The sequence below is a fragment of the Gigantopelta aegis genome, chromosome 1 (assembly GCF_016097555.1).
Source record: "Gigantopelta aegis isolate Gae_Host chromosome 1, Gae_host_genome, whole genome shotgun sequence".
NCBI classification, from domain to species: domain Eukaryota; kingdom Metazoa; phylum Mollusca; class Gastropoda; order Neomphalida; family Peltospiridae; genus Gigantopelta; species Gigantopelta aegis.
This window is the reverse complement of record NC_054699.1, coordinates 32,860,190-32,887,053: the sequence shown is the minus strand read 5'-3', so window position 1 is coordinate 32,887,053 and position 26,864 is coordinate 32,860,190. Positions and strand designations below refer to the sequence as shown.

At 35.6% G+C, this 26,864-nt stretch overlaps 1 protein-coding gene across 1 annotated transcript; it reads right to left on the bottom strand.

The window, feature by feature from the left end:
• Window positions 1–9,886: 9,886 nt before the first annotated feature.
• LOC121367790 (probable signal peptidase complex subunit 2) lies at window positions 9,887–22,314 on the bottom strand. Its single transcript, XM_041492164.1, has 5 exons — window positions 22,229–22,314; window positions 14,729–14,800; window positions 14,158–14,314; window positions 12,616–12,757; window positions 9,887–10,691 (listed from the first exon to the last, which is right to left on the bottom strand). Exons 1-5 carry the CDS (start codon window positions 22,268–22,270, stop codon window positions 10,505–10,507), a joined length of 600 nt encoding a protein of 199 aa, XP_041348098.1. The 5' UTR covers window positions 22,271–22,314; the 3' UTR covers window positions 9,887–10,504.
• Window positions 22,315–26,864: the final 4,550 nt, after the last annotated feature.

The window sequence follows — 26,864 nt, the reverse complement described above, 5'->3', positions numbered from 1 at the left end:
GAATGGGATATACCAATTTTCCCTCATTTATCTTGGTCTCACCTTTGTCGGAGGCGCTGTCCACTTCTTCTTCATCATTGAGTATCGGCCCTGCCTTCCTCTTACGAATGTTTGTATTAAACAGCCCGGGGGGGTGGGGTCGGTGACCTCACATATACCGAGTCGTTTAATGTCAGGGCCGAATTTGAGAGTGGGACGCTTACCTCGCCCTCTTTATCCACAGATAACTCAGAGACGTTTTTATTGCCTTTATTATCTAGGGTCTCTTCCCCTGAACAATTGATTATAACAATTTCTTCTTGTGTTGTTGGGGTAGGGGTGGATCCATTGTTGTCATCTGTGGCTAAATTGGAAATTTCACTGAGATCACAAGACAAGTCTCTGTCCAAACTCTCGTCCTCGGATTCGAGTAGGTTTTCCTCCCCCCGGGCAGACCTCTCCAATATATACTTGTCCACTAGAATAGAGAGGCCTCCCCCGGGGAGTGGAATATCGCGCCTGGCGCGCTTAGACGGCGTGGACGCATGCGGTATATTAGTCGTCATATCTGTATCTGCGGACGGGTCCCAAGCCAGTTGCTCTCCCGGTGGTTGCTCTCCCGCCACACTCGGAAGGGATGAGCCACTTCGCGTTAGCGACGAATTGTTAGACATTTCGGTAATAATTTCGTTAGCTAAGCTTTTAAAGTTTCTTGGCATCATTGAAGATGTTAATTAAACTGGTTTGTTATTGACGGCAATAATGTAACGTGTGAGACTAGGCCTGGTATCTGGCAATACCAGGACAGAGTTTAACCACGTGTTTACAAATTTATATTAGCCCCGGTAGCTATTAACGTGCGCAAAAAGGCACAACAAACTTACTTACGATTATATACTTCAGCTTGGGTGTAGAACAACTAATTAATAAATTAATTGAATAAATTAGGTAAAAAGGTTAAAGTTATGTACTAAATTTTCGTGATAAGCCGGAGCTTACAAAACATCAACCTTCTCACCGGCTACACAGCAGCAAAAAAAGAGCTGTATACAAACAGGTATTCTACATTTAAAAAACAAAATGTATTTGAAATGTAATTTTAGTCGTTAAAACGGATTTGTCAGTTGAGAACGTGTTAACAATGGCAGAACACTCGGGATCGTCTCTTTAAATGGGTGATAAATAGCCGGGGGCGGAACCTGACCTGGTTAAGGTGGTCAACCCGAAACCCGACAGTGAGATAAGGTCCCCCAAACAGAAACACGTCACCGCTTGACTGGTGACTCAGTCGGACGCAACAACCTGTAATGCGTTGTCCACTAACAGCGGGATTTTTTACCACGTCATTTAAAAAACAAAAACAATAAACATTTTGAACTGCATAACCTGTGTTTGGTATGCATCGTCTAGGTCTGTTAATAATAGATAGAGAAGCAACATTCGGGTTGTTAGAGTTGTATAACATTATGCTTTGTAGTGAGTGAAGGAGTCAATGGATGGATGAATGAATGCATGAATGGTTGAACACATTAATGGATGGATGAATGAATGAATGAATGAATGAATGAATGAATGAATGAATGGATGGATGGATGGATAGATGAAACAATGAATGAATGAATGAATGAATGAATGAATGAATGAATGGATGGATGGATGGATGGATGGATGGATGGATGGATGGTGGATGGATGGATGGATGCATGAATGAATGAAAACATTAATGGGTGAATGAACGAATGAATTCCACTGAGAGTCGAACAGGTTGGTACTGGTATATAATTTTTTTTACATTTGGCAGAGAGAGAGAGAGAGAGAGAGAGAGAGAGAGAGAGAGAGAGAGAGAGAGAGAGAGAGAGAGCATTATATAACTTGTTGGAACGAGACATAGTTCAATGGGTCCACCGACAGGGATCGATCCTAAACCGGCCACGCATCAGACGAGCACTTTTCCAAAATATTCCAGTCCTATATTTTATATGGCAGTGATTTCCTCAACGATGATAAATTAATATACTGTTATCAAGTATATGACATTTGAACTGTCAAAGGTTTTCTAATATAAGCTTATAACGTTGCCAGAAACAAACAAACAACAAAAACAACAAACAAAACAACAAACAAACATAAATGAATAAATAATAAATGTACGAACGACTGAAGGAAGGAAATGTTTTATTTAACGAAGCACTCAACACATTCTATTTACGGTTAAATGGCGTCGGACATATGGTTGAGGACCACACAGATATTGAGAGGAAACCCACTGTCGCCACTTTATGGGCTACTCTTTTGGATTAGCAGCAAGAGATCTTTTATATGCACCATCCCACACAGGATAACACATACCACGGCTTTTGATACACAAGTCGTGGTGCACTAGCTGAAAAGAGAAATAGCCCAATGGGCCCACCGACGGGGATCGACAATGCAAGCGAGTGCTGTAAAACGGAGTTACGCCCCCCCCCCCCCAAAAAAAAAACACAACAAAAAACAACAACAACACCCAAACAAAATCAAAACAAAACAACCCTACAAAGACAAAATGGGCGGGATGTATCTCAGTGGCAAAGCGCTCGCTTGGGTGTGTCCATTGGGCTATTTCTTGTTTCAGCCAGTGCACCACAACTGATATAATTCAAAGGTTGTGGTAGGCCTATATGCAATCCTGTCTGTGTGATGGTGTATATAACAGATATCTTGCTACTTATGAAAAAAAAAAAAAAAATGTAGTGGGTTTCCTTTCTAAGACTATATGTCAGAATTACCAAATGTTTGACATCCAATAGCCGATGTTATTAAATCAAATGTGTTCTGGTGGTGTCGTTAAATAAAAATAAAAAAAACTTTACAAAGACAAAACATCAAGCACACTTGAGAAGAGAGAGAAAAAGGTCATGTGTTAGTACAAGCTGAGGGTAGACGTTTTTTTAATTAGCAGCAAAAGTGGGGTGGGTGAGGTGGTTAAACCCCATAAACTAAACCTTCGGATATGTCAGTGACATGATCAATTCTGGAAGGATGGCCCGCTCTAAGTGTAGCCATCAAAGTTTCGCTAAGGTCCGCGAACTATTAGACTGGTTCCCAATGGGGCCATTTCTTTTACTGTGAAGCGCATAAACGAATCTAGTGAACGTTTTCCCGCTCGGTCTAGCTGAACGCAACTCCGGTAGCCACATAGGGTACATATTGTTATCGCAATAAGACATATTTGGTTTTAGTTTCATATTGTAAAATACATGCCACATGATAATAATTTGCAGTCATATGATATTTCAGATAATATTTTGTGTATATCTGTTACCATTTCATGAGTAACAGTAACAATTTAAAATATATGCACACAAAATCAAGGTCAAATGTGGTGTAAACAATACTTATTTCTGCTTAAATATTAACAAATGGGATTGGTCAACAGGCATTATACAATTGAAATATTAGCTGGTCAACATTTTAGAAAGTACAAGATGTGTATTTAGTGTTGAAAAATGTAAAACTACTGTACATTTAACCTGTCAAAAACAAATTGTATACCCGGTATAGATTAGAACAGAGATTGGGATCGCCATATATTAATGTGTTGATATTTAATTGTGGAATGTCTAACTGAAACATGATGTAAGTTCTTAAACAAGATATGTGTAATTTCCATAAATGTTTTGATGTCTAATTTAGGCATATGGACGCTCAAAATTCCAAGAATAACAATATGGACAGTGAAAAATATTTACACAAGGTCATGGTCAAATATATAATGTCTAGTTGGTAAATAGCGTGTCCTTAGACAAAATAATTTCCTTGAATATTTAAACAAATTAATTTGGGTATATCAAAACAGTAAGAGTTATGGACACTCAAAACTTGCATGCAAAGAAATACTCCTACTTGTTTAAAGATGGGTGTCTTGTGGTCCAAGATACTGATTAAGGTCACATTCAAATGAAAGGAAATGCAGTGTTTTATTTAACGACGCACTCGGAACACATTTTATTTACGGTTATATGGCGTCAGGCATATGGTTAAGAACCAAACAGATATTGAGAGAGGAAACCCACTATCGCCACTTCATGGGCTACTCTTTTCGATTAGCAGCAAGGGATCTTTTATATTCACCATCCTACAGACAGAATAGCACATACTACTGCCTTTGATATACAAGTCGTGGTGCCCTGGCTGGAACGAGAAATAACCCAATGGGCCAACCTATTCAAACAATTTTTATGTATGGTAGAATTGTTCTGCCCGTGTCAAGTATCTTGCAATACTCACTGTATTACCCCTTTACAAATAATAACAATAAAGAAAACAATTTCAATCTTTATTCCATCCTCCAATATACTTGTTTAAACAACATTTGCCCATAAACCAAAAAATAAACTTAAGAGGTATACAGTACAAAATAAAATTTAATTCAAAGTTGAGTTCTTTAACAATTTTGCAGTTAAAATAAGCGTGTTGGTTATATGCAGTACACACAATTTCTCAAATATTCTTACCAGGCATGTACTTGTATGTGCATGCACTTCAATGTACATCATTAGCACCTTTATTGCCAGTGCTACCATGCACAAACAGCATGGTAAAAATAAAATATTATACAGTTCACTAAAACATATATTTAACAAGATAGTAATTAATATTCACAACAAAATGCAGCAAATGTCTGAAGTCCGAAGCACAGTCAGTGACAATAAAGCATTATTTAATCCACAATAAAGTTATCTACAAAATCAGAGGTCTTTTCAGGATAGCCAGAATTTAATAAACTTTCAGGATATGCCATAAAAAATGAGCATGGAAATCCAAGACTAATATGCCAGTTGGCCGACTGATCAGATTCATATACATCGAATATGCGGCGTGCTACATGTGTTATCTTCCTGGCTAAATACCTGGGGCCTAATTCACTAACTCTCGCAACTTTGCGATCTTGCAGAGCAGTGCTAAAAGACTTGCAAAGAGGATGCTTTGTTGTCTAGCAGAGCCCAAGAGAGCTTTGTGAATTAGGACCCTGGGCCCCGTTCCACGAAGCGATCTTAGCCCTAAGATCAACTTAGTGCATAGGGTAGCTATGCGTCTACGGTAATCTTAGGGCCAAGATCGCTTCGTGGAACGAGGCCCTGGTATTTATATTATTTGGAGTGCTGGCACGTGTCGTGCCTCAATTCATAAATGAAAATCTCTTATTCTCCCAGTCTCCCTCCCTACCAAACTCCCTCTCATCTCTCTCATATACACATAAACCACACAAATGTAATTACACAATAAAACCCCATTCATCCACAATGCCTAGCAAGCAATACCTATAACTAATGATGAGACTCAAATGATATTCTAAAACTAATTTGATTTACATTTTTCCATCAGGAATCCTTCTAACCATCTCCCTCCCCCCCCCCCCCCCCCCCCCCCCCCCCACAGACACACAAACCATACAAATGCAATTATATACACCACAATCCTAGAAAGCAATACCTTTAACTAATGATGAGCTAGATTTATACAGTCAAAAAGATACTGGAAAGTAGAATATGTTTAATATCACCACTGGGGCACATTAATTAATTATTAATCATTGGCTATTGAACTTAAGTATTAATAATTCTGACACAATTCTTCCGAGAAAACCTGCTACATTTCCCCTTATTAACAATGGGCGATCTTTTGTCTGCACTTTCTCATTCATATTCCCCATACTCATGTCAAACAAGTAAAAACACTGATACTCATACTTTATTTGCGTAATATACATAAAAAAGACACTTGCACACACAGTCCTATTGGAAGATTATACAATAGATATCTCACCACTTTAGGTAATTCAGTACATGTACTTTCTTTGAGAGAAGAATAAAATAAGGAGTACTAAATAATGTTAAAATAACTCTTTTCTTTTTTTAAATTACTGTATGTTTTCGAACTGAAGGAATGTTTATCTTTTATACGTTTTGTATCATGAGACGATAGACAATGTCGTAAATAAAAAGAGACTGTCCTATTATAACATAGGACTAGTACCACCTCTTTAATGACTATTACATACCCAATGTATTTAGAATATTGATTTACGTATATTCAACGTGACATTCTCGTCCGTACGAGTAAATATACATTAGGAAAATAAAAAAAATGTTTAAGCAACTACAAACATTAGGACTAGGACTATCAAAAATACACTGGCTATACATGTAGACACACTGATATTTTAACAAAGATAATTTATTTAAAGTGTAATTTTAATCGTTAAAAGGAACACATCAGTCGGAAAAGATGTTACATTAAGCTGGAGCAAAACCTTAAATTCTGGTAAAAAATTATAGAGATATTCGGGCAGAAATGTTGTGTAGTGATTCATTTGCAACCCTATATAGCGGTTTGGTAGTGATGAAAATATGAATAAATTCTGGCATTTTCATTTAATTCGGACAAAAGCCAACCTGTCCCCCATCAAAAATGGGAGCCCGTACCCGTATGTGACAATGACAGCAAACTCAGGTCAGTCCCGTAAACACTATTTATATTTTGTTTCTATTATGACTCTAATACTAGTACTTAGTACTGCCATACCTAAAACACTACTGCACATCTTTCTTTGTATTTCCGTGATTGTATCCAATTAAGGTTCAAGCACGCTGTCCTGGGCACACACCTCAAGTTATCTGGGCTGTCTGCCCAGGACAGTGGGTTAGTTGTTAATTATTAGTGATTAGTGAGAGAGAGGAGGGTGTAATGGTCTTACACCTAACTACTTACACCTAACTACTGAGTCGTTAAAGCTCGCTCTGGGTGGGAGCCGGTACCGGGCTGCGAACTATGTACCTACCAGGCTTATGGCCGATGGCTTAACCATGACACCACCGAGGCCAGTTACTGCACATCAATACAGTGCCTAGACCAATTCAATCAAAGGGAAATAACCCAGTACCAACAGGCTAAGAAGATGTACTCATTCATGAATTGATATTAATTAAAGATATTTACACACATTACAATCAACAAGCTCTCTACAACATGAACAGCAGTGACAGATTATGACCACCGATACTTTAAAGTAATTGTACCATTTTAACAAGGACAACAACACATACAATGTTATTTGGTTTTTGTGATCGGGGGAAGGGGGCAGAGGTGGCAATAGTTTGGACTTTAAGAATAACCACCAAGTTACCTGACCATAACACATGTGTGCTTCAGATGCGTTGTGAACAGATTTTATGAGGCAATAAGTGTTTTTATTTCTGTTTTGTTTTTGTTTTTTTGTTTTTTTAGCTATGTATCATTTGTCCCACAAGTCTGTCTAGAACTTTTTTGGGGGAATATGGGTACATGGATTTTTAGAATCCACAAATAAAAGTCCGGTGAATGTAAAGTTTGTACATTTGTTTTTACATTTTAGAATGTAACGGTTCATCACATAAAATGATTGCCAGTTTGCAACCTGATTGCCAGTTTGTGTGAATTTAAAGTTGTGTAATCAACACACAAAGAGAATGATGGAATATTGTGCCCTGATTTTAGTGAAGACTACTAGTAAACAAGTATCAATCACACTTAGTCCTACAGTGAGATCAATACACACACACCTACAATATGTACACAGTACTGACATCGTATACAACAGGGAACATTTTGTCTTCAAATTTTTTATTACCGGTAGCAATATTTCTAGTCAATTGAATATTGATTAGCAACTACTGTTTAATGTTTCAAAATTCATTGAATATGTGTAGCAAATTGCAAGGCGATACTGAACAAAATGTTCCTTGTAGAGAACGTTGTGAAATTGTAATTGGGTTAGTGGTGCCCTGAAGAACCAAAAGTTTGTTAGCAGTATAGTGGATCCAGAACAAACAATAACATTGTTACACAATACACAATGGTGTTTTTTACTATGACATCGCAGCTATGGCAATTACCATTGGTGCCAATATTAATTTCGAGCACTGCAATTTTGTGCATAAAACAATAAAATCCATCCATTCTACACAGACACTGAATTCATTTGCGCTGAAACAATATGATCGAACGTTCTTCACAAAACAGAACTGTAGCAAACCTTTGAACCTTTGAGCAATGTAATTAGGCAGTCAGAAAAGCAAGGTTGAAACTTAAAAACTTAAAAGCCACGGTGGCCCTCATCAAAGTTTCAATTATACATTTTCATTAGTTAAAATATATTGGAAACCGATAATGGCTAACATTAATACAATATGTATTTGCCGTTAACTATAAAAGCCATATCCGGCGACTAAGCAATTGTCAATTTTCAAACCCAGAAAAGCTGACAATATCAGAATGTGTGTTGGTGACCAATTCGTACACACACATACAAACGTAAATCTGCACCAAATACAATGTACCGACATCAAACTACAAACAAATACCAGTTTGGACAGGAACAAGTTTGATACTTAGTCTAGTAATACTAATACAGTGTAGTTACACGTTTTCTGTTATTAGCATTCTTAACTTGTTTACTTGAAGAAGGTAGCCAGCAAAGCTAAATGTCAGAAAATAAATAAATATATAACATAAAATATGCTGCTGTCAATTTAGGAAATTTCTAGACAGGTTACAGAATTTAATATTTTGCTATTAATCTTTGCTTACATTGGCCAAGTTTCAAGAAAATACAGTTAAGTAATACAAATTCTAAAGATAGAAATAGTTTTGGAGCAAACCCACAGGAGTTGAACACTAAAATATATATTTGTTGGAAGTGATGAAATTTCTCAAGCATGTTTGTTTTGAGTATGTCAATTTATTTCAAACTTTCTTCACAAAAACAAACTCCAAGAAAAAACAACAACCATACATGTCTGACTGCTTTCAAAACGTCAAAATTGAAGTGAGAATTTTAGTACAAATTATGTCCATACACACATAGTAACTTCAAGCATCATATGTACAGGAATGTGAAAAACAGGCAAGTGTGATGACTAATAATCGTCAGGTGTATCTGCAATGACTCATCAGTTAGCAATGGATATGGAGTTTGCACTGTATCTATATGTCATCCTATTGCAGCCCTTGCAAATTTAGATCATCACCAATTTAGTACCACTGCAGAAACATTTTGTAACAGATTTTGACATCCAACAGCCAATGATTAATACATCAATGTGCTCTAGTGGTGTCGTTAAACACAAAACACTCTTTTTTGTGTGTGACAGGACTGCTGAATGCAGTTGCAAATTTCAAGGGCTGTTATTGTTAAAAAGGCTTTGCTGTTCAAATGAATTTTAAACAAATATATTTAATGTTCTTGGCATCTTGGAAATTTAAATGGTGACATCTTATACGTATTAGAAGTCCGATGAATGATCTAAAGCAAGTTAAAAAACACACACCATAAAACAGATCAATAAATGCATGGTATATCTCTTCTAAAGTTAAACTGTATTTTGTTTAATAACACCACTAGAGCACATTGATTTATTACTCATCGGGATGTCCAACTTTTGTTAAAAGATTTTTCTCTCTTCTAATCTCCAAGTTCTATATAAACGACAAAAGGAAATACTGTTAAATATATGTATACATTTAAGTGTATAAAATAGAAATATTCGACATTTTGATTGAGTAACATAAAAAGTGAAGCTTCACAGGCAAAATTCTTTGAATGGTTTTAGAATATACTATTGTTGCAACGATACTATGGAATCAAATATACTAAGACAAAAAAAGTTTAGCAATTTGGTACTACTGCATTTTATTATCCACATGGTTCAACATAACCAAGTTAATAATAATCATACAAAGCACACGTGTAATAACAAGTGTTATGACATAATTTTGGGAAGCGATGTCACAACATGATGTTGCTTCTCCAGTCTCCTTCTAGTTGTGGCTGAAACATTTTGAGTTGGGTCTTGTTATTCATAAAGAAAACAACAACAATAATATGGATAATAAAGAAATTACTCCTCGCGTGTGAGTCGTACTGATTTTATGAAACTCGTGTCAGGATTCATGTATTACCCTCACTCTCGCTAGGGCAATACCAAAATCCCGACTCGTTTTGTAAAATCAGTACAACACACAAGCTCGTTTAATAATCTCTATGCACATTAAAATACAAGCTACATTCAATGATGTGATGGTTACGCATTTATTTTGATTTGAATATCTTACTTATAATGACAAATGATGCAAAAATTAACTCCAGCATCTCATTAGACTTTGAAAGTCATGACTTTTCTTTTGTAAAATACACATTTTACAAACTGCTAAACTTTATTTTATTTTATTATACATCTTTGACAGTGTTCGACAAATGTTTTAGAAAGTCACTAACTCTCACAGAATCTCTGGCTAGTGTCCTATGTATTATAGTAATACAATTGATAATTTCCACTGGTCTAGACTAAAAATTCACTAGCTGGAACCAAGGGCTAGGGTATTTGTCGAAACCCTGGCTACAAGAATGATTAGTTTACAAATTTGATGAAGTACAACATGTTATATATATTTAATTACATGTACACACAGACACAAACCAGTCATATCATCATAAATGTAAGATTTATTTTTCCTTTTTCTCTTTGGTGATGGTGGACCTCAAACTGACAACAACTGGACTGAAGTTCTCTGTGCAAAGATAACCCTTTTCGTCAAAGAACTGTGCAACCGATTTAGATACTTCAGCACTGGTGGTCTTCTTGGTTTTCCCATCCATATAGGACATGGTTAAATGGTAAATGTCATCATACCTGAAAAACAGAATAACACAGCTACATGTATGATACAACTAATGGGACATGAAATATAAAATCAATATCTTTTCATTACAAATTTAGTTGACTGCTACATACAAAGGATATATATATATATATATGTAGCACCGTTATTTGATAATGTTAACCTTAAAGTTTGTTTAATGACATCAAAACAGCACACCAATTAATTAATCATTGGCTACTGGATGTCAAATCATTTCGTAATTCTGACTAACAGTCATCAAACGAAACCTGCTACATTTGTTTCTAATACAGCAAGGGATCTTTTATATGCACTTTCCCACAGACAGGAAAGCACATACCACAGTCTTTGACCAGTTGTGGTGCACTGGCCGGAAGAAGAAAAACCCCAATCAATTGAATGGATCCATCGAGGTGGTTCAAACTTGCGGCTCGGATGAGTGCTCAATTGACCGAGCTAAATCTTACCCCTTATTTGATAATGATATAATTCAATTACTATTTAACTTTTAGAATTTCGTAGCTGACAAACTTATTTGATAATAATATAATTCAATTACTATTTAACTAGAATTTAACTTTAGAATTTCGTGATATAATTCAATTACTATTTAACTTTTAGAATTTCGTAGCTGACAAACTTATTTGATAATGATATAATTCAATTACTATTTAACTTTTAGAATTTTGTAGCTGACAAACTTTGGGGCACCAATGAAAAAAAGAGTAAAGTTTGTTTTATTTAACGACGCCACTAGAGCACATTGATTTTTTATCTTATCATCGGCTATTGGACGTCAAATATATGGTCATTATGACACTTTTTTAGAGGAAACCCGATGTCGCCACATAGGCTACTCTTTTAAGACAGGCAGCAAGGGACCTTTTATTTGCGTTTCCCACAGGCAGGATAGCACAAACCATGGCCTTTGTTGAACCAGTTATGGATCACTGGTCGGTGCAAGTGGTTTACACCGACCGACTGAGCCTTTCGGAGCACTCACTCAGGGTTTGGAGTCGGTATCTGGATTAAAAATCCCATGCCTCGACTGGGATCTGAACCCAGTACCTACCAGCCTGTAGACCGATGGGCACCAATGAAGACTTGATTCTAACAGTATTCTTTGACATAACCAGACTCCAAATCTAATGTATGACCGATTATACAACATCTGCATTTGTCTCAAGTCTTCTTTTCTTCACGGCTGTTTAAAACGTTAACACTATAAAAGGGATGGATCTACATGTCGGATTTTAAGAAAGGGGAGGGTTAACATCTACATCAGGGTTTCTGCCAGAGGGTAATACGGGTAGGGTACCATACCTAAAATTGTTTAGCAGATTTCATTTTTCTAAATTAACCTTTTGACAAAATTATTTACTCTTTATCATTACTGTATGATTTTCTTAACCCTTAACTTAACCCAATTTCATCTGGGGGAGGCCCACCATACCCCTGCTGATTGTGGTTGCATTCAATTCCATAGCGCCATACCCCAAAAATTATTTCTAGCAGAAACACTGTACATGTACATGTGTATGTGTGTTTTTTCCTTTTGTTCACTTGACTAGTGATAAGTGCCATACATTATCTGCTGAATACTCACTTCTTTAGACTTGATAAGTGCCATACATTATCTGCTGAATACTCACTTCTTTAGACTTGATAAGTGCCATACATTATCTGCTGAATACTCACTTCTTTAGACTTCATAAGTGCCATACATTATCTGCTGAACTCACTTCTTTAGACTTGATAAGTGCCATACATTATCTGCTGAATACTCACTTCTTTAGATATGATGATAAGTGCCATACATTATCTGTTGAATACTCACTTCTTTAGATACGATGATAAGTGCCATACATTATCTGTTGAATACTCACTTCTTTAGATACGATGATAAGTGCCATACATTATCTGCTGAATACTCACTTCTTTAGATATGATGATAAGTGCCATACATTATCTGGATCAACCCCCGTTTTATCCTTCTCCAGAGCCACCAGGAAAAATCCCTTCTCACAGTAGGTTGTGTACACCGTTAGGACGCCCATTAAAACAAAATAACTTAAAGCTAAGGAAATAAACAACTGAAGGATGGGCTCAAGATTTAAGAAATGAAAGAATGAAAATACTGATATCCTATCATGAAAAACACATTGGACACTGCGTGCCAAAGTTATTCACTATTAACATCAACAAAAATGCCAATAAAACAGTGTAAACAGCTTTGAAAGTTAAAGGTAAAAAAAAAATTTTTTAATGACACCACTAGAGCATATTGATTTATTAATCATCGGCTACTGGATGTCAAACATTTGATAATTGTGACATATGTCAGAGAGGAAAGAGTCTACATTTTTCCATTAGTAGCAAGGATCTTTTGTATGCACCATCGCACACAGGACAGCACATACCACAGCCTTTCATAACCAGTCGTATGGACATAATTATCAGGGCTCACATTGGAATAATTTTTGGTTTAGCCAACGTTTAGATATGTACATGTATGTCGAGTATTTCCTTAAAAATTATTAAAATGTGCTTAATTTAAGAAATATTTCATCAGCCAAAAAATAAGTGTTGTAGCCACTTTGAATAAAAATTAGCAGTTGGCTAATTTGGCCATGTACAGAGTGAGTCCTGAATTATGGATAATGTTGAGACAAAAAATAAATTGAAAAAAAATAAACATTTAGAATATTTAGCATGACCATGAATCTGATCTTGTGAATTCAGTGGGACTCTTAGTTAATTTTACAAACATAAAAGTAAGACAATTGACAAATATAATACTATTTGTATTTTATTCCACTTAGCTGAGCACTATATTAAATGATGTTAAAATAATAGTTTAAAATACATATATATGCAAAATGATGCAAAGTTCAGAATTTGTATATTAAAATTGAGAATTTTGTTTTCAAAATAATAAATAAAAATTGACATGGCCTTTGAAAGAAAGAAATGTTTTATTTAACGATGCACTCAACACATTTTATTTACGGTTATATGGCGTCAGACATATGGTTAAGGACCACACAGATTTTGAGAGGAAAACTGTTGTTGCCAGTACATGGGCTACTCTTCCGATTAGCAGCAAGGGATCTTTTATTTGCGCTTCCCACAGGCAGGATACCACAAACAATGGCCTTTGTTGAACCAGTTATGGATCACTGGTCGGTGCAAGTGGTTTACACCTACCCATTGAGCCTTGCGGAGCACTCACTCAGGGTTTGGAGTTGGTATCTGGATTAAAAATCCCATGCCTCGACTGGGATCTGAACACAGTACCTACCAGCCTGTAGACCGATGGCCTACCACGACGCCACCAAGGCCGGTGACATGGCCTTTGAGGAAACAAATGAAAAATAGGTGATGCAAAACACACACACATCCACTGCTCACACTCCTTCTTCTTCTGCTTCATAAAGGCAAGACAAAAACGTATATTATTATAAAGGATACGACAACACACACAGGTGATGAGCACTGGGCGAGATTCGGGGAAAGGCCTCAGGTAGTCCCAGATGAGAGCAAATGTAGCGAATCCAACGGCAATAGTACAGATGAAAAGCCGACAGTCGACCAGCTTGTGAGATTCCTTGTAGCCATAGGTGTCGAGCAGGACCTGTAATGGGCAACAAGAACTAATAATACCGTATCAAGACTCTGGGAATTAAAAACAAATGTTAAGATCCGCCCCCTGTTATAGTGTACCTTTTAAAGTAAATTAAACAGCAATGCAGAAAAGATGACTTAGGACAAATCAGGGCTTCTGGATTATGGTAGTCCCACTCCAGTGGGTAGAAATCCTGGATCCCATTATCAAAACATCCCTGTGGTTTTTAAAACTTAACAGAAAATATTAAATAATTGGAGTAATACTGTAAAGATTAACAAACTGTGAACTGTCTTCAGTAGTCAGAAGCACATTACAGCCTTTAACATTAGTGTGTTCTGATCCATTTTGGATGCCTGCTGAACATTGCACGCTTTCTGGGATCAAGACCACTTGGTTATGTTTGAAGCCTGAACTGCACACCTTTTTAGCAGCATCATCTAGAGCATTCTTGAGAGCCGACGTATCCCACTTGTCTATCTTCACGTCTTCAGTCTGAAACACAAAAACACTCAAGAATGCAATCGTGTAGATGTATACATACACTGTATGTAAGATTGGGTTTTAAAAATGCTGATTCTAACACCAGTCGTTAATTGACTAAAAATCAATTAGTAACTATTATCAGGGATAGAAGCTAACTCTCGCCTCCTCGCCCCAAGCGAGTAGAAATCCATGGGGCAAGTACAATTTAAATTGCGCTAGTCATCCGGGCGAGTAATACTGGGCAGTTGTGACTCCGATTCATGATGTGAACAGTCAAACTATTTTGCCAGTGAAACATACAAACTGTAGATGTATTTTACTAATGTAGGAAGCGTGTGCGCCCCCCCCCCCCCCCCAACTTTTCAGACGTTGCTTTATAATAATGTAACTCCGACATCCGAGTGTATTAGGCCAGAATAAAATAATTCATGAGTTGTATGAATTAATTTAATATTATAATTGCTATAACTTTTTCTTGTAAACACCCCACCCTTTGCTGCCACCTTGGGGGTGGGGTGGGGTGGGGTGGGGGTGTAATTAAAAAAACAAAAACATTTCCTGAATGAAGACCAAGGTGGTGTATTTTACTGTAATGTTTATCATATGTAATTATGAGCTTTTAAAGCTGCAGTCCCTGGAATATTTTTTATTATTTAAGCATATAGAATAGATGATTCAGTTCTGTTTGGTACATAAAAGGTCCACCAAATCACTATAGTTTTGCAGTGCTCGCTTATCTACATTATCTAGGTCAACTACAAACACATTGGCCAGCTTTGTTGTTCTTCATTTAGCGGGACGCCAGTAGAACTGGGACTTTACGTGATTTGCGCAGGCGCTGAGCTTTTCACGTGATTTTGAACAAATTTAACTGTCTTGATCAAGGGGTCGTTTCATATCTCCAAAACATATTTATATCTATAGAGGTGTGATACAACACCTTTCCAGGGGTCGGTAGGGGATTTGCCTTGAACTTTTGACAGTGGCCAGCGGTTGGCATACACATTACATGTAAGAGGGTGTTACTAATTATGTAACGCTCTTGGGGTAAAGGAAGAGGGTGTTGTGTTCGATTTACGTAACATTTTTCAAGACTATATGTTATTGTTATTCATTACTTAGACCTAAAAAGGTGTTTTTTGGAAATGTGCGGTCAGTCTAGGATTGATCCCCATCAGCAGGTATATAAAAGATCCCTTGCTGCTGTGTGGTCCGTAACCATATGTCCGACACCATATAACCGTAAAATAAAAGTGTGTCCTTAAATAAAATATTTCCTTTCCTTGAATTTGTCGATTTTAACACACGTAAAATTAAGAAGTGAAAACGTTCAATGTCTACTTTAGTATATTTTATTTTAAAAATACACATGTATATACATAATCAATGTGTTACTAGTATACAAACTAAACTTTGAAAGTTCTACTAACACTTTATAAAATATTAATTCTGAAATAGGAAGGTACATCATGTGTTTTGGTTTTAAAATTTATTATAGTCAGTATAGAGTGAATGATTTAAGATGCCAATCGGAATATATCAATAACAGAAGTTTTAGGATAATAATTTAATAATTCTGCTTTTAAAACATGTCAACGCTGCGGCATACAAGGTTTTTTTTTTTTTTTTTTTTTAATTAAATTTATAACATATTGGCAGTTAACAACCGACAGATAAAGAGGTCACAGGTTCGCAGCAAAGTGACCGGTGCGAATTTGCAGAATCGCAGCAAGTTGTTACTGGTGTGGAACAAAATAGTCTGATAGCCAATTTGGTTTTAAACATCCGTCCCTCAAACCACCCCCCTCCCCATTTTTTCTTTCTTTTTTTAAATCGGTGGCACATCGAAAAGTCAAACTGATCAAACTGATCCCCATCATATATAATGAATTCTTCCACAGCTGACGCAAGTTGCACGTGAGTCAGTTTCACAATTTATTTATTTTAAAAAAATTGGTGTTTCACTTTTATGACTTGAAGCTGTTAATAACAATGTGCATGTCAACATGGTCAATATAATCATAATGAACAGTTCTACGCGTTGGATGAAGTGCAAGCGTAATTCTTGTTGAAAGAAATATTTTTAAAAATTGTCGATCCGCCGATCGGCGAATGTTTGGAAACATTTTTTTTTTCCAAGACCGCCGAAACCGCCGAGCTGATCTCCGATATTGCCACTATGGTTGGTTCGTGTACTGTATATACATAATCAATGTGTTACTAGTATACAAACTAAACTTTGAAAGTTCTACTAACACTTTATAAAATATTAATTCTGAAATAGGAAGGTTCGATTGTTGATAATACATTGTCAAGATCAAACCGGTTTTAACGAAAGACTCTAGTACCGTATCCTCAACCGAACGTTCTTCGTACAGCACAAGATTTCTCATTTCATTTTTTTGAGACGCACCCTACAATTTGAAATCGGCAAATGCATGTGTTAACTGAAACTGACAACAGGCTGTCGTTTGTGCTTTGCTGAGCAATGGCGGCAGAGATGACGAATCGGGCATATACTTTTGACAATATTTGTTCATAGTGAACACACACGAGTTTTTTTAAAAGTGCATTTGAGTTTGTATTTCATATTTGTACATGTTATAATATGGTAATCAGAGACTGTAACTTTAAAAGGTATTGTTAGCCAGAAACTTGTGACAAAGGCTTCTAAATAAGGAATCTCCATTAAACAAATAAGAAAACTAACCACAAATGACAACACATTTGAATCTTCACTTTTATTCATTTTATTCAGGATGTCCATTATATTTGCACCATTAAAGATAATGCACAAGCAACACAGTAATGTGTGTTCAATCCTTGAACAACTTGCTAGATCCCATATTGATTTCATCTTCTCAAACTGCTTCAATAATAAAGTGGCGGTGGTAGGGGACTAGTGATTTTTCCTGGGGACTAGTAACTTTCCTCAGCTACTAGTCCCCCGGGCCAGTGAAAATATTTCCTAATTTCTACCACTGTATTATTATATATTTAAAATTGTGTAGCAACCTCTAAAACATGCAAAGTGAATCACAATGTGATACTGTTCCTTATTATATAGTTACTATACGGGGGCCATGTTGGCAATCTAATTAAAATTAGCTCCACTATTACATGTGGATCTAAAGACAGCCAGTTGGAGCTCATGTCCACCAATCAAAACCTTACTTGCAGAATCCTGCCAGTGATTTAAAACTAACAACACTGCGTAGTCCCCAATGTCCAGGTAACATTTCGTCTGTAAATAATAATTTAAATATTGACCAATTACACTTCGCCTTTGATAACGTTATTTGGGAGCATACAAATTCTAAAAATATTGGGCGAGTCTATTTTAGTGGCCGCAGTACAGCGAACAATACCAATACGTACGGGGTGGGTTATCGGTCTTCAAATTTACATTACAAATTATTTATTTATTTATAAAATTAAAAAAAACTAAATCAGTCTTCAGTTTTACATTACAAATTATTTATTTTATAAAATAAAACATGTTTTACGGCATTCGTAATTCACACGAAACATGTCGTATACCCTCAGGATAATTCGGAATCTTTTCAAATTATTTTTAAATCACTGGCAGGATTCTGCAAGTAAGGTTTTGATTGGTGAACATGAGCTCCAACTGGCTGTCTTTAGATCCACATGTAATAGTGGAGCTAATTTTAATTAGATTGCCATGTTGGATTATATTGATTGTGAAGAGTTAGCTCCCTTAGTTTGCAAAAAAATAAAAATTAAATTGTGGAATATGCATATATATATATCAGGGCTGGAACTTAAGAATTTATCACCCATGGCAATTAAAAAACAAAAATTGCCATCAGTGAAAGAGGCCACCAACGACAATTTTGAGTATGCCAAAGGGAATTCTCTCAAGCTGACTTATGCAACAAATACAGGCCTTGACCGTAACGTTTTTCAGTGGTAGCCCATCGGACTTCCAGGTTATGAAATCTGGTAGCCCTCGGTAAATTTGGTAGCCCATATTTTTAATAACGTTTTTAAAAAGGAGACAAAAATGCAAAATCGTTTATTTTTGTTTAAATGCTGTTTTAAGATGGGTTTTTAGGTGTTAAAGTATCTTGTTGATTGCAGAATAACTGGAGGTGCAAAAAAAAATCTAGTAGCCCGGCGGACTACCAGGTATAGACATCTGGTAGCCTGAGTGAAAAATTGGTAGCCAAAACACCCCGGGCTACTGCTAAGGCACTCGCCAAATTCACCAATTGCGAATTTATAAAACAATTGGCGAATTCAGTGTTCGAGATTAACGGTATCCTGATATCCCGGGGATACCAGAATTTAATTTTGAATACCAGACTTCAAGAACCCAGTATCCCACCGGGATGCCATATAATACTAAATTCTCAGGTGGGATACCAGATTTTGAAATGTTAGTATCCAACTGGGATACTGACCCAAAAAATTAATCTCGAACACCTCAATTTTGCATAATAATTTTATGTAATAGTTGATATTTTGCTAGAAAATAACTGCGCTGCTACAAAAAAAAATTTAACATGAAGACATAATTTGCCAAAATTTTCTGATCACCCAGAGCTAGCCCTGAAACGTGAATGCAAGGTTATTTTTCTGTATGTACATGTAGTCAAATTTTTTCAATTTATATCAATAAACTTCCAGGGCATAAGATTTGTTTTTTTTCAGACAAACGATATGTCGTTCGTGTGCTTTTAGTGTTTGCACAAACAATTTTCTCCGGTGGTTTAGATAGAAATGAAAAGGTTAACCGGCAACGCCGCAACGGTAATCAAATGAGAATCTAAAATGGGCGATTTTCGTAGCTTTCTCCAAATTCTTATCATAAATACTAAATTATTATTATTATTTCGTATGCTGGGACTAACTTGAAAGCTGCCATTTACATTTCAGCACACTACCCCATCGGTTCTGTTACAGGGGAGTACTTGTTGGCGCCAACAATAGTCTGAAACGAAACGGGGATTTCCCGGAAGCTTTGAGCTTCCGGGTCTGAATGGAAAGATCCGAAGTTCTGCGAATCCTCGATCGATCCAATCAATGCTGCAACACAGTGTTTCATCATGTTCTAATTTCCACTTCGTTATTTTAAAGTCCCTTATTAAACGTACTATTTTCTTCGCTGTGTATGTCTATTTTAATAAATTGATTTAGCAAGGGTTGTACTTGTTTTCATTACAATACATGTTTCATAATTAATGCATATATTTCAACGTAACCACACAGGTGTCAAAAAGTAAATAAATATACAGAACTTCACATATGTTTTTTTCTCTTCCTAATTTAGGTCCTGACATTTTACAACTTTATAACTAAATGCTGGGCTAAGGTGATGTCACGTTTAATAAATACTCATAAAACGCTTTCATTTCCAAACCGCGTATTGTTTTCCGCACGTAGTGAAATGATCAAAGGGAACGTGCAACTATGTTACTCAATGTTACTGACACTTCTAATGACAGTGCCGACTTTGTAATTGACCGCGATGTCGAGTTCAAATGGATACATTGTTTTTTCTCACACCTGCAATGCTAGGCCCGTTCTCTTATTATTTTATTCCAAAAATAGTTATATTAGCCAAAACACGTCAGTTTACATTTTCTGACAAGTGATTATAGTTTTTGCACGAACAATCCGTCGTTCGTGTCGATATTGGTTTTGCATAACCGACAGACGAACGACAAAATCATTCGTGCCAAATTTTATGCCCTGAACTTCAATAAAGAATTTATTATAAATGGAATCATGGACTACTAGCGTAAGCTAACACGTAACAGAACCTGGTGCTCAGGGCTAGAACTTAAGAATTTATCACCCACGGCAATTAAAAAATAAACTGCCGTCGGTGAAAGGGCCCACCAACGGCAATTTTGAGTATGCCGATGGTAATTTTTTAAAACAGACTTTTGCAGCAAATAAACTTGACTGAAAGGTAGTTTTTCTGTGTCGGCTACATGTAGTCAAATTATTTGAATTTATGTCAATAAACACACCAGCCTCGGTGGCGTCGTGGCAGGCCATTGGTCTACAGGCTGGTAGGTACTGGGTTCGGATCCCAGTCGAGGCATGGAATTTTTAATCCAAATACCGACTCCAAACCCTGAGTGAGTGCTCCGCAAGGCTCAATGGGTAGGTGTAAACCACTTGCACCGACCAGTGATCCATAACTGGTTCCACAAAGGCCATGGTTTGTGCTATCCTGCCTGTGGGAAGCGCAAATAAAAGATCCCTTGCGGCCTGTCGTAAAAGAGTAGCCTATGTGACAACAGCGGGTTTCCTCTAAAAAAATCTGTGTGGTCCTTAACCATATGTCTGACGCCATATAACCGTAAATAAAATGTGTTGAGTGTGTCGTTAAATAAAACCCTTCTTTCTTTTCTCTTTTTTTTATGTCAATAAACAAGAATTTATTATAAATGGAATCATGCACAGGGTATGCGCATGACTAAATATAGTTCCGTTGCGTGGTACAACCTAAACACTAATTAACTCCAATCAGGACCCAAACATCCGTGTTAAATACTGGCAGATAACGTTCATACACGTTTATACATTTTGCCGTCGGTTAAAAGCTATACCGACGGCACATCAGTGACGCCCCCAACCGACGGCAGTTGCCGTCGTTAAGTTCGAGCTCTGGGTGCTTCTGAGACGAAGCTGCCCAAGTTTTCGGTGAACATGACATGAAAATAGTTCTATGGATGACATTAAATTGTACATACTTTGTTCTCGCTGGGTGAAAATTAAAGGAGGGTGGTCATGCCTCCCCCCCACCCCACCATTTAAACAAACAAACAAAAAAACACTGAAAAGCAACAAAAAAAAGAGAAGGGAACTGGAGGGTGCTTCACGTTTGTTTACTAGAATGGATTTGTTTTATATACACATTGTTGATTTTTCACGTTAACTGATTGCAATTTAACTTGTTTTACATATCGTAGCTGAAAAATGTAAAATAGTATTTCTGTAAATATTGTATTCATGTTTTTTCATTAGATGAACGCAGTTTGGGATGTCGATGGTATATGTACTTACATGAGACTCAGATTTGCTTATGTGAGTAAACATGTGCATCACCACATCGGCGCATGCTTTCTGGGTATAAGACGATCAGAAACACATTTAATATACAGCCACTGATAATTTATGCAGAATTTTTTTTTTTTATTATGCAATATACGTCATTAAAATGTTTCTGTTAGTCTGCAACATCTTAACAATGGCAACTAAATTGGGACAGGCCCTTTATTTATTTTTAAAACAAGGCCATATGGATTGACTTGATGGAAAGCGACTTAAACTTTACCAGAATTTTATATTTTTATCACACTTCATGTGGATTTAATATAACAAAATATCGAAAAATATGCTGCAGATACACCAGGAACAGACTAAAGTCTAAATAAATAATAATTAAATGACAAAAACCTTTCCCGACTTGGAATCTTTACTCTTGTCGGCGCCCATCATACAGGAAGTACACGTTGCTTTTCTTGTTCTTTTAAATTCCGCCCCACTGGCGAAGAGACCCAATGAACATTAGTACAAAGAGTTGTATTTAAAGTGAGTGTAGAAATTAGTTACAACACCAAACCAAATGCAGTTAATATTTTTTAGAAGAACGCTCGCCTGCGGTGAGATTGGTTGTGCTATTTCTCGTTCCAGCCAGTACACCACATCTGAAGTAACAAAGTCCGTGGCATGTGGGGCTCCGTTTGCCACTTTGTGATTTAGCTTACTGGTTTATAAACCCATAACCTTTCAGTAATATGTATATATATATATATAGCATGGCTAAAAGCACTATATATTTGAACCTAATATCACTCAAATTAAATCCTATATCCGTGAATGAAAAAACACAAACAAAAAACAAACAAAACAAAAAACATTTATATACACACTTTATTTACTGTCTATATACTACAGTCAATTCAACTTTCTGGGTAAGTATACTGAAAACACATGGTCACAAAAGCTTAATGGGTAAAAATTAACAAAATGATACAAAGGTTGTGAATGAATTCAAAATGGACCAAACAGCACATCAGGCATATGTAACACTATATATCATGAAAAACACCAGCAATTATGGAGAATACAAAAAAATACAACAAGGATTTAACGCTGAATGAATTCCAAATGTTTTACATTTTATTTCACAACAGAAGCTATGTTTATGTTTTTATAGCTAAGATAGTCAAGTAAACAACATACAGGCAAAACTTTAACATCTTTGAACTATGTCAAAATTCCCATTGTTGAAAAAAACCCAAAAAAAACCCACCTAAGTTTCCCCCCTTTTTTAAATTTGATACTGTAAGTTTAAGAAATTGGTGAAACAAAATGGTTAGGCAAGCTGAACTATATTTCTTTGGTTTTCTGAATAATACAGATTAGCTTTAGCTCAGTAGCCACACGATTACCACCACAATTAATCACTGAACATGTTAAATGGTGGTATATCGTTATACTTCTGGCATATATCAAGTTAGATTTCTTATGCCCATTTGAACGTTTTGTGGTTAAATTATGATATGATATGCCTTTATTCAGATAATAGTATGTAAATAGAACCAATGGAAAACTTGTAGTATCAATCTACAAGTAACAATACGGCTATAATTAGGTCATTTGTGTAACATTTGCAGACATATACATGGAAAATCCACTCCTAGCATTAAAAACACTGAATCATCAGTGCAGTTGTATTTAATTACATCCCAGATCTTCAAATCACGTACAATGTAACAACAATAGCATTCATTGTTCTCTGCCAGGCATGTTATAATATATAGAGAATAATACACGAGTGGCTGTTAGATATCATTTATCTCACAACGAGTTGTTTTAAAATGTTTCTAATGAGCAAAAGCGAGTTTTGATACCTTTTTAAACGAATTGTGAGATAAATGGTATCTAACGGACACGAATGTATTATTCTATTTCTTACATATCCTCAAAAACCAGGTTTTAAGCACATTTTAACATCTTTTAAAACTAACTAAACGTTATTTACAGCCGTTGCTCTTGTAGCCAACTTAAGCGTCAGGTTAACTATATGTCACAGTGTAATCTATTTCCACCGTGTTGTTTTTCATTGGCTGTATGGCACTGATGATCTGGTCATCACCTAGGACCAGCCAGTCGTATGTCTTGAAATTATTAACAAACGTACGTGTGTTAACAACCCATGTGTTATCAAAAATAATGCTTAGCTTAATAACTTGTTTAACGTGTCCATATACCACTAGGGTTTCGAACACGGCTATCCCGAGTCCGGCCTGGGCTGGTCTAAAATTAATAATACTTATTAAACAGTATTCATTAAGTCCATGGGAGGTTAGGAGGAAAGGCTATAGAGTTGGCACAAGTATACAATATATATATATAATATAATATATTAAATTTGGAAAAGGGTCTGCCAATCATATTCTAAACATTGGTCCGGCCCTACACAAAACCTAAGGCCAAACTGCCTACGCCTATGGCCCCAAAGAATGCCCTAACTCCCGGCATTTCCGTAGAACTGAAGTGTTTCTGGTTTAATACAAAATAAAAATGCATTTTTCATATTTTTAAAAACGCACGTGCGTCTGAGAAGTAGCGGTTATTTATTTGAATTCAAGTCTATATATTTTTAAGGATATTTCCCGGTTTTAACGTCACAGACTCTTCTTTCACTCTATTGTAACTTTATCCAAATGAGTTACAGGTTTGTAAATTAACAAAATTTAGTGTCCATTTTCTACGGGTTTAAACTAGGGTCTGCACCTTTAAATATTTGTTCAATTTATTAACAAACTTGTAGTTTTACTGCCAAAAAAAAGAAAGAAAAAAAAAGAAAGATAAATAAAATATTGATGACCAAGTGAGCGTTCAACATGTTAACAAAGAAAACATAATTTATATCTCTTCTAAGCTTACAGAATACTTCTCAGTAAGCTAACATGAACTCACTTGTTCACTACTGGTAAGTATGAATAGTTCATGTCAGGAGTGTAAAATTCATCTCCAGGTATGATTTTATGTTCTATTGCCACAAAATACATTGGTAATGTTCGGAATGGGGACTCCTAATTCATCACCTTACAAACTAAGTGGTCAAAAGATATACAAAAACATTTAACTAAGAAAGACATGTTGGAAACACGATATTCTGTACAACAATTTGAAAGCAATATTTGTTACTATAAAAACACACACTCATGTACGATTACGTCATTAGATGTTAAGCTTAATTTTTGAAAATATATAGTGATATATATATTGGGACCTAGTATGACAGTTGGATTTATAATATACCAGATTTATAATATACCACTGTAATTAAAAAAAAAAAAAAAAAAAAAAAACCCCAACAAAACGAACAACAAAACGAAGAAGAGAAAAGACAAAATTATTTTCAACAGAATAAATAAATAAAATAGAGATAAAATAAAATAAATAGTATATAAATATATACTTGCATACGAATTATAAGAAATGAAAAAGAGAGAGTGTAAGAGAAATACATTTGTAAATAATGAAAGCCTTTTGTCTGTATTAATGCAAGTTGATATTAAAAAATATGAACCCAGTCTCGTCTTTTTAACCCGAAAACAACAACTATTTAAACAACTATTTAATGATTTTAGGACGTTGTACTTCAGTAAGACTTCAGCTATTTTCTTGTAATTAGTAATTACATTCTGATATACAAGTTCATTTGTAAACAATATCATTTGCAAATGTTGCAAACTTGACGGTTTCATCTGGTTTCAAAAGTTGTTGGTCAAAATAACTTCAAGTAAATAAACTTTGATTAGATCTAAATTATTACACAAATTTTATTTGTAGTTGCTATTATTTACACGAAAATTCAATATGGATATTATCATAGTTTTTAAAACTTGGCTAATAATTTGCTAGTTTGAACTAAGCTGAAAATATTACATACATGACATGACAATACATGTGATCTGTAAAATCATGGAGCAAAAAAAAAAAAAAAAAAAAAAAAAAAAAAAAAAAAAAAAATATATATATATATATATATATATATATATATATATATATATATATATATATAAATTATGACAACCCTCCACCTCATGCTACCATACTCCAATACTCCAATGACGTAAAGAAAAACATAAAAGATCAGACAACACAGTGCACAACACTACACAAAACAAAAGATGCGTGTTATCTAACGTTTGAGGGTAGATGGCATTATTGACATTACTGGTGCATCAAACATACAAAAAATAGGTAGTACTAAACCAGTAAACGTTCGGCTGGGTCAAAGTTCGAGATGCACCGAACTTTTGATATAACAGTTAATACCACAAGTCCTGTCCCTGGTGATAAACGTGAGTGTTGTAAAAAAAACCAACTATAGTTTCATCTGGGCCAAAAATATATTCAATTTTATTTCATCTAGTACCATTGTGTTAAGTAGCCTGTATGGGGTACCTGTGAAAAGAAAAGTATTAAAATTTTGTGCGAAACTAGGTGTTGTAAAAACATCTGGTTATACCGAAAATGAGCCATGGAAAGTACCATTTCCATCAGTTAATACTCTGAGGTAGGGCTTGTAGTACTGATATTTATGGGTCATATCTTGGTTGATATATTGGATATAGAGGGTTTTTTAACATAAACGATAACATGGTCGCCTATGTGATTTTATTTGGTATAGTACAACCTATACACTCAAATATAAAAAGCACGTGGATTTGCAGGAGAGATATAAGTATTTTTAAAACAGTTTGCATATTTTGTTAGTTTTTCACAGTTATTTTCACCTATTTTGTATGTATGTTGGCAGTGTAATGTCTGTTTAGGTCTGATAGCAATAGCTGCCACGTTACGGTGTTGACATTTTTTGTTTTTCTTTTAATGAAAAATCGAAATATTTAATATTTAATACGTGATGAACATTTACTGATTCCTATTGTTGAGAAGCCCATCAAAGAGCAAAATAGCATGGACATATTTAATATATTTTAACAAGGGACACCGAGGAAGCTGCCATTTGCTACGAACATAGAATGTTGGACGTAATTATTGCATGTTCACA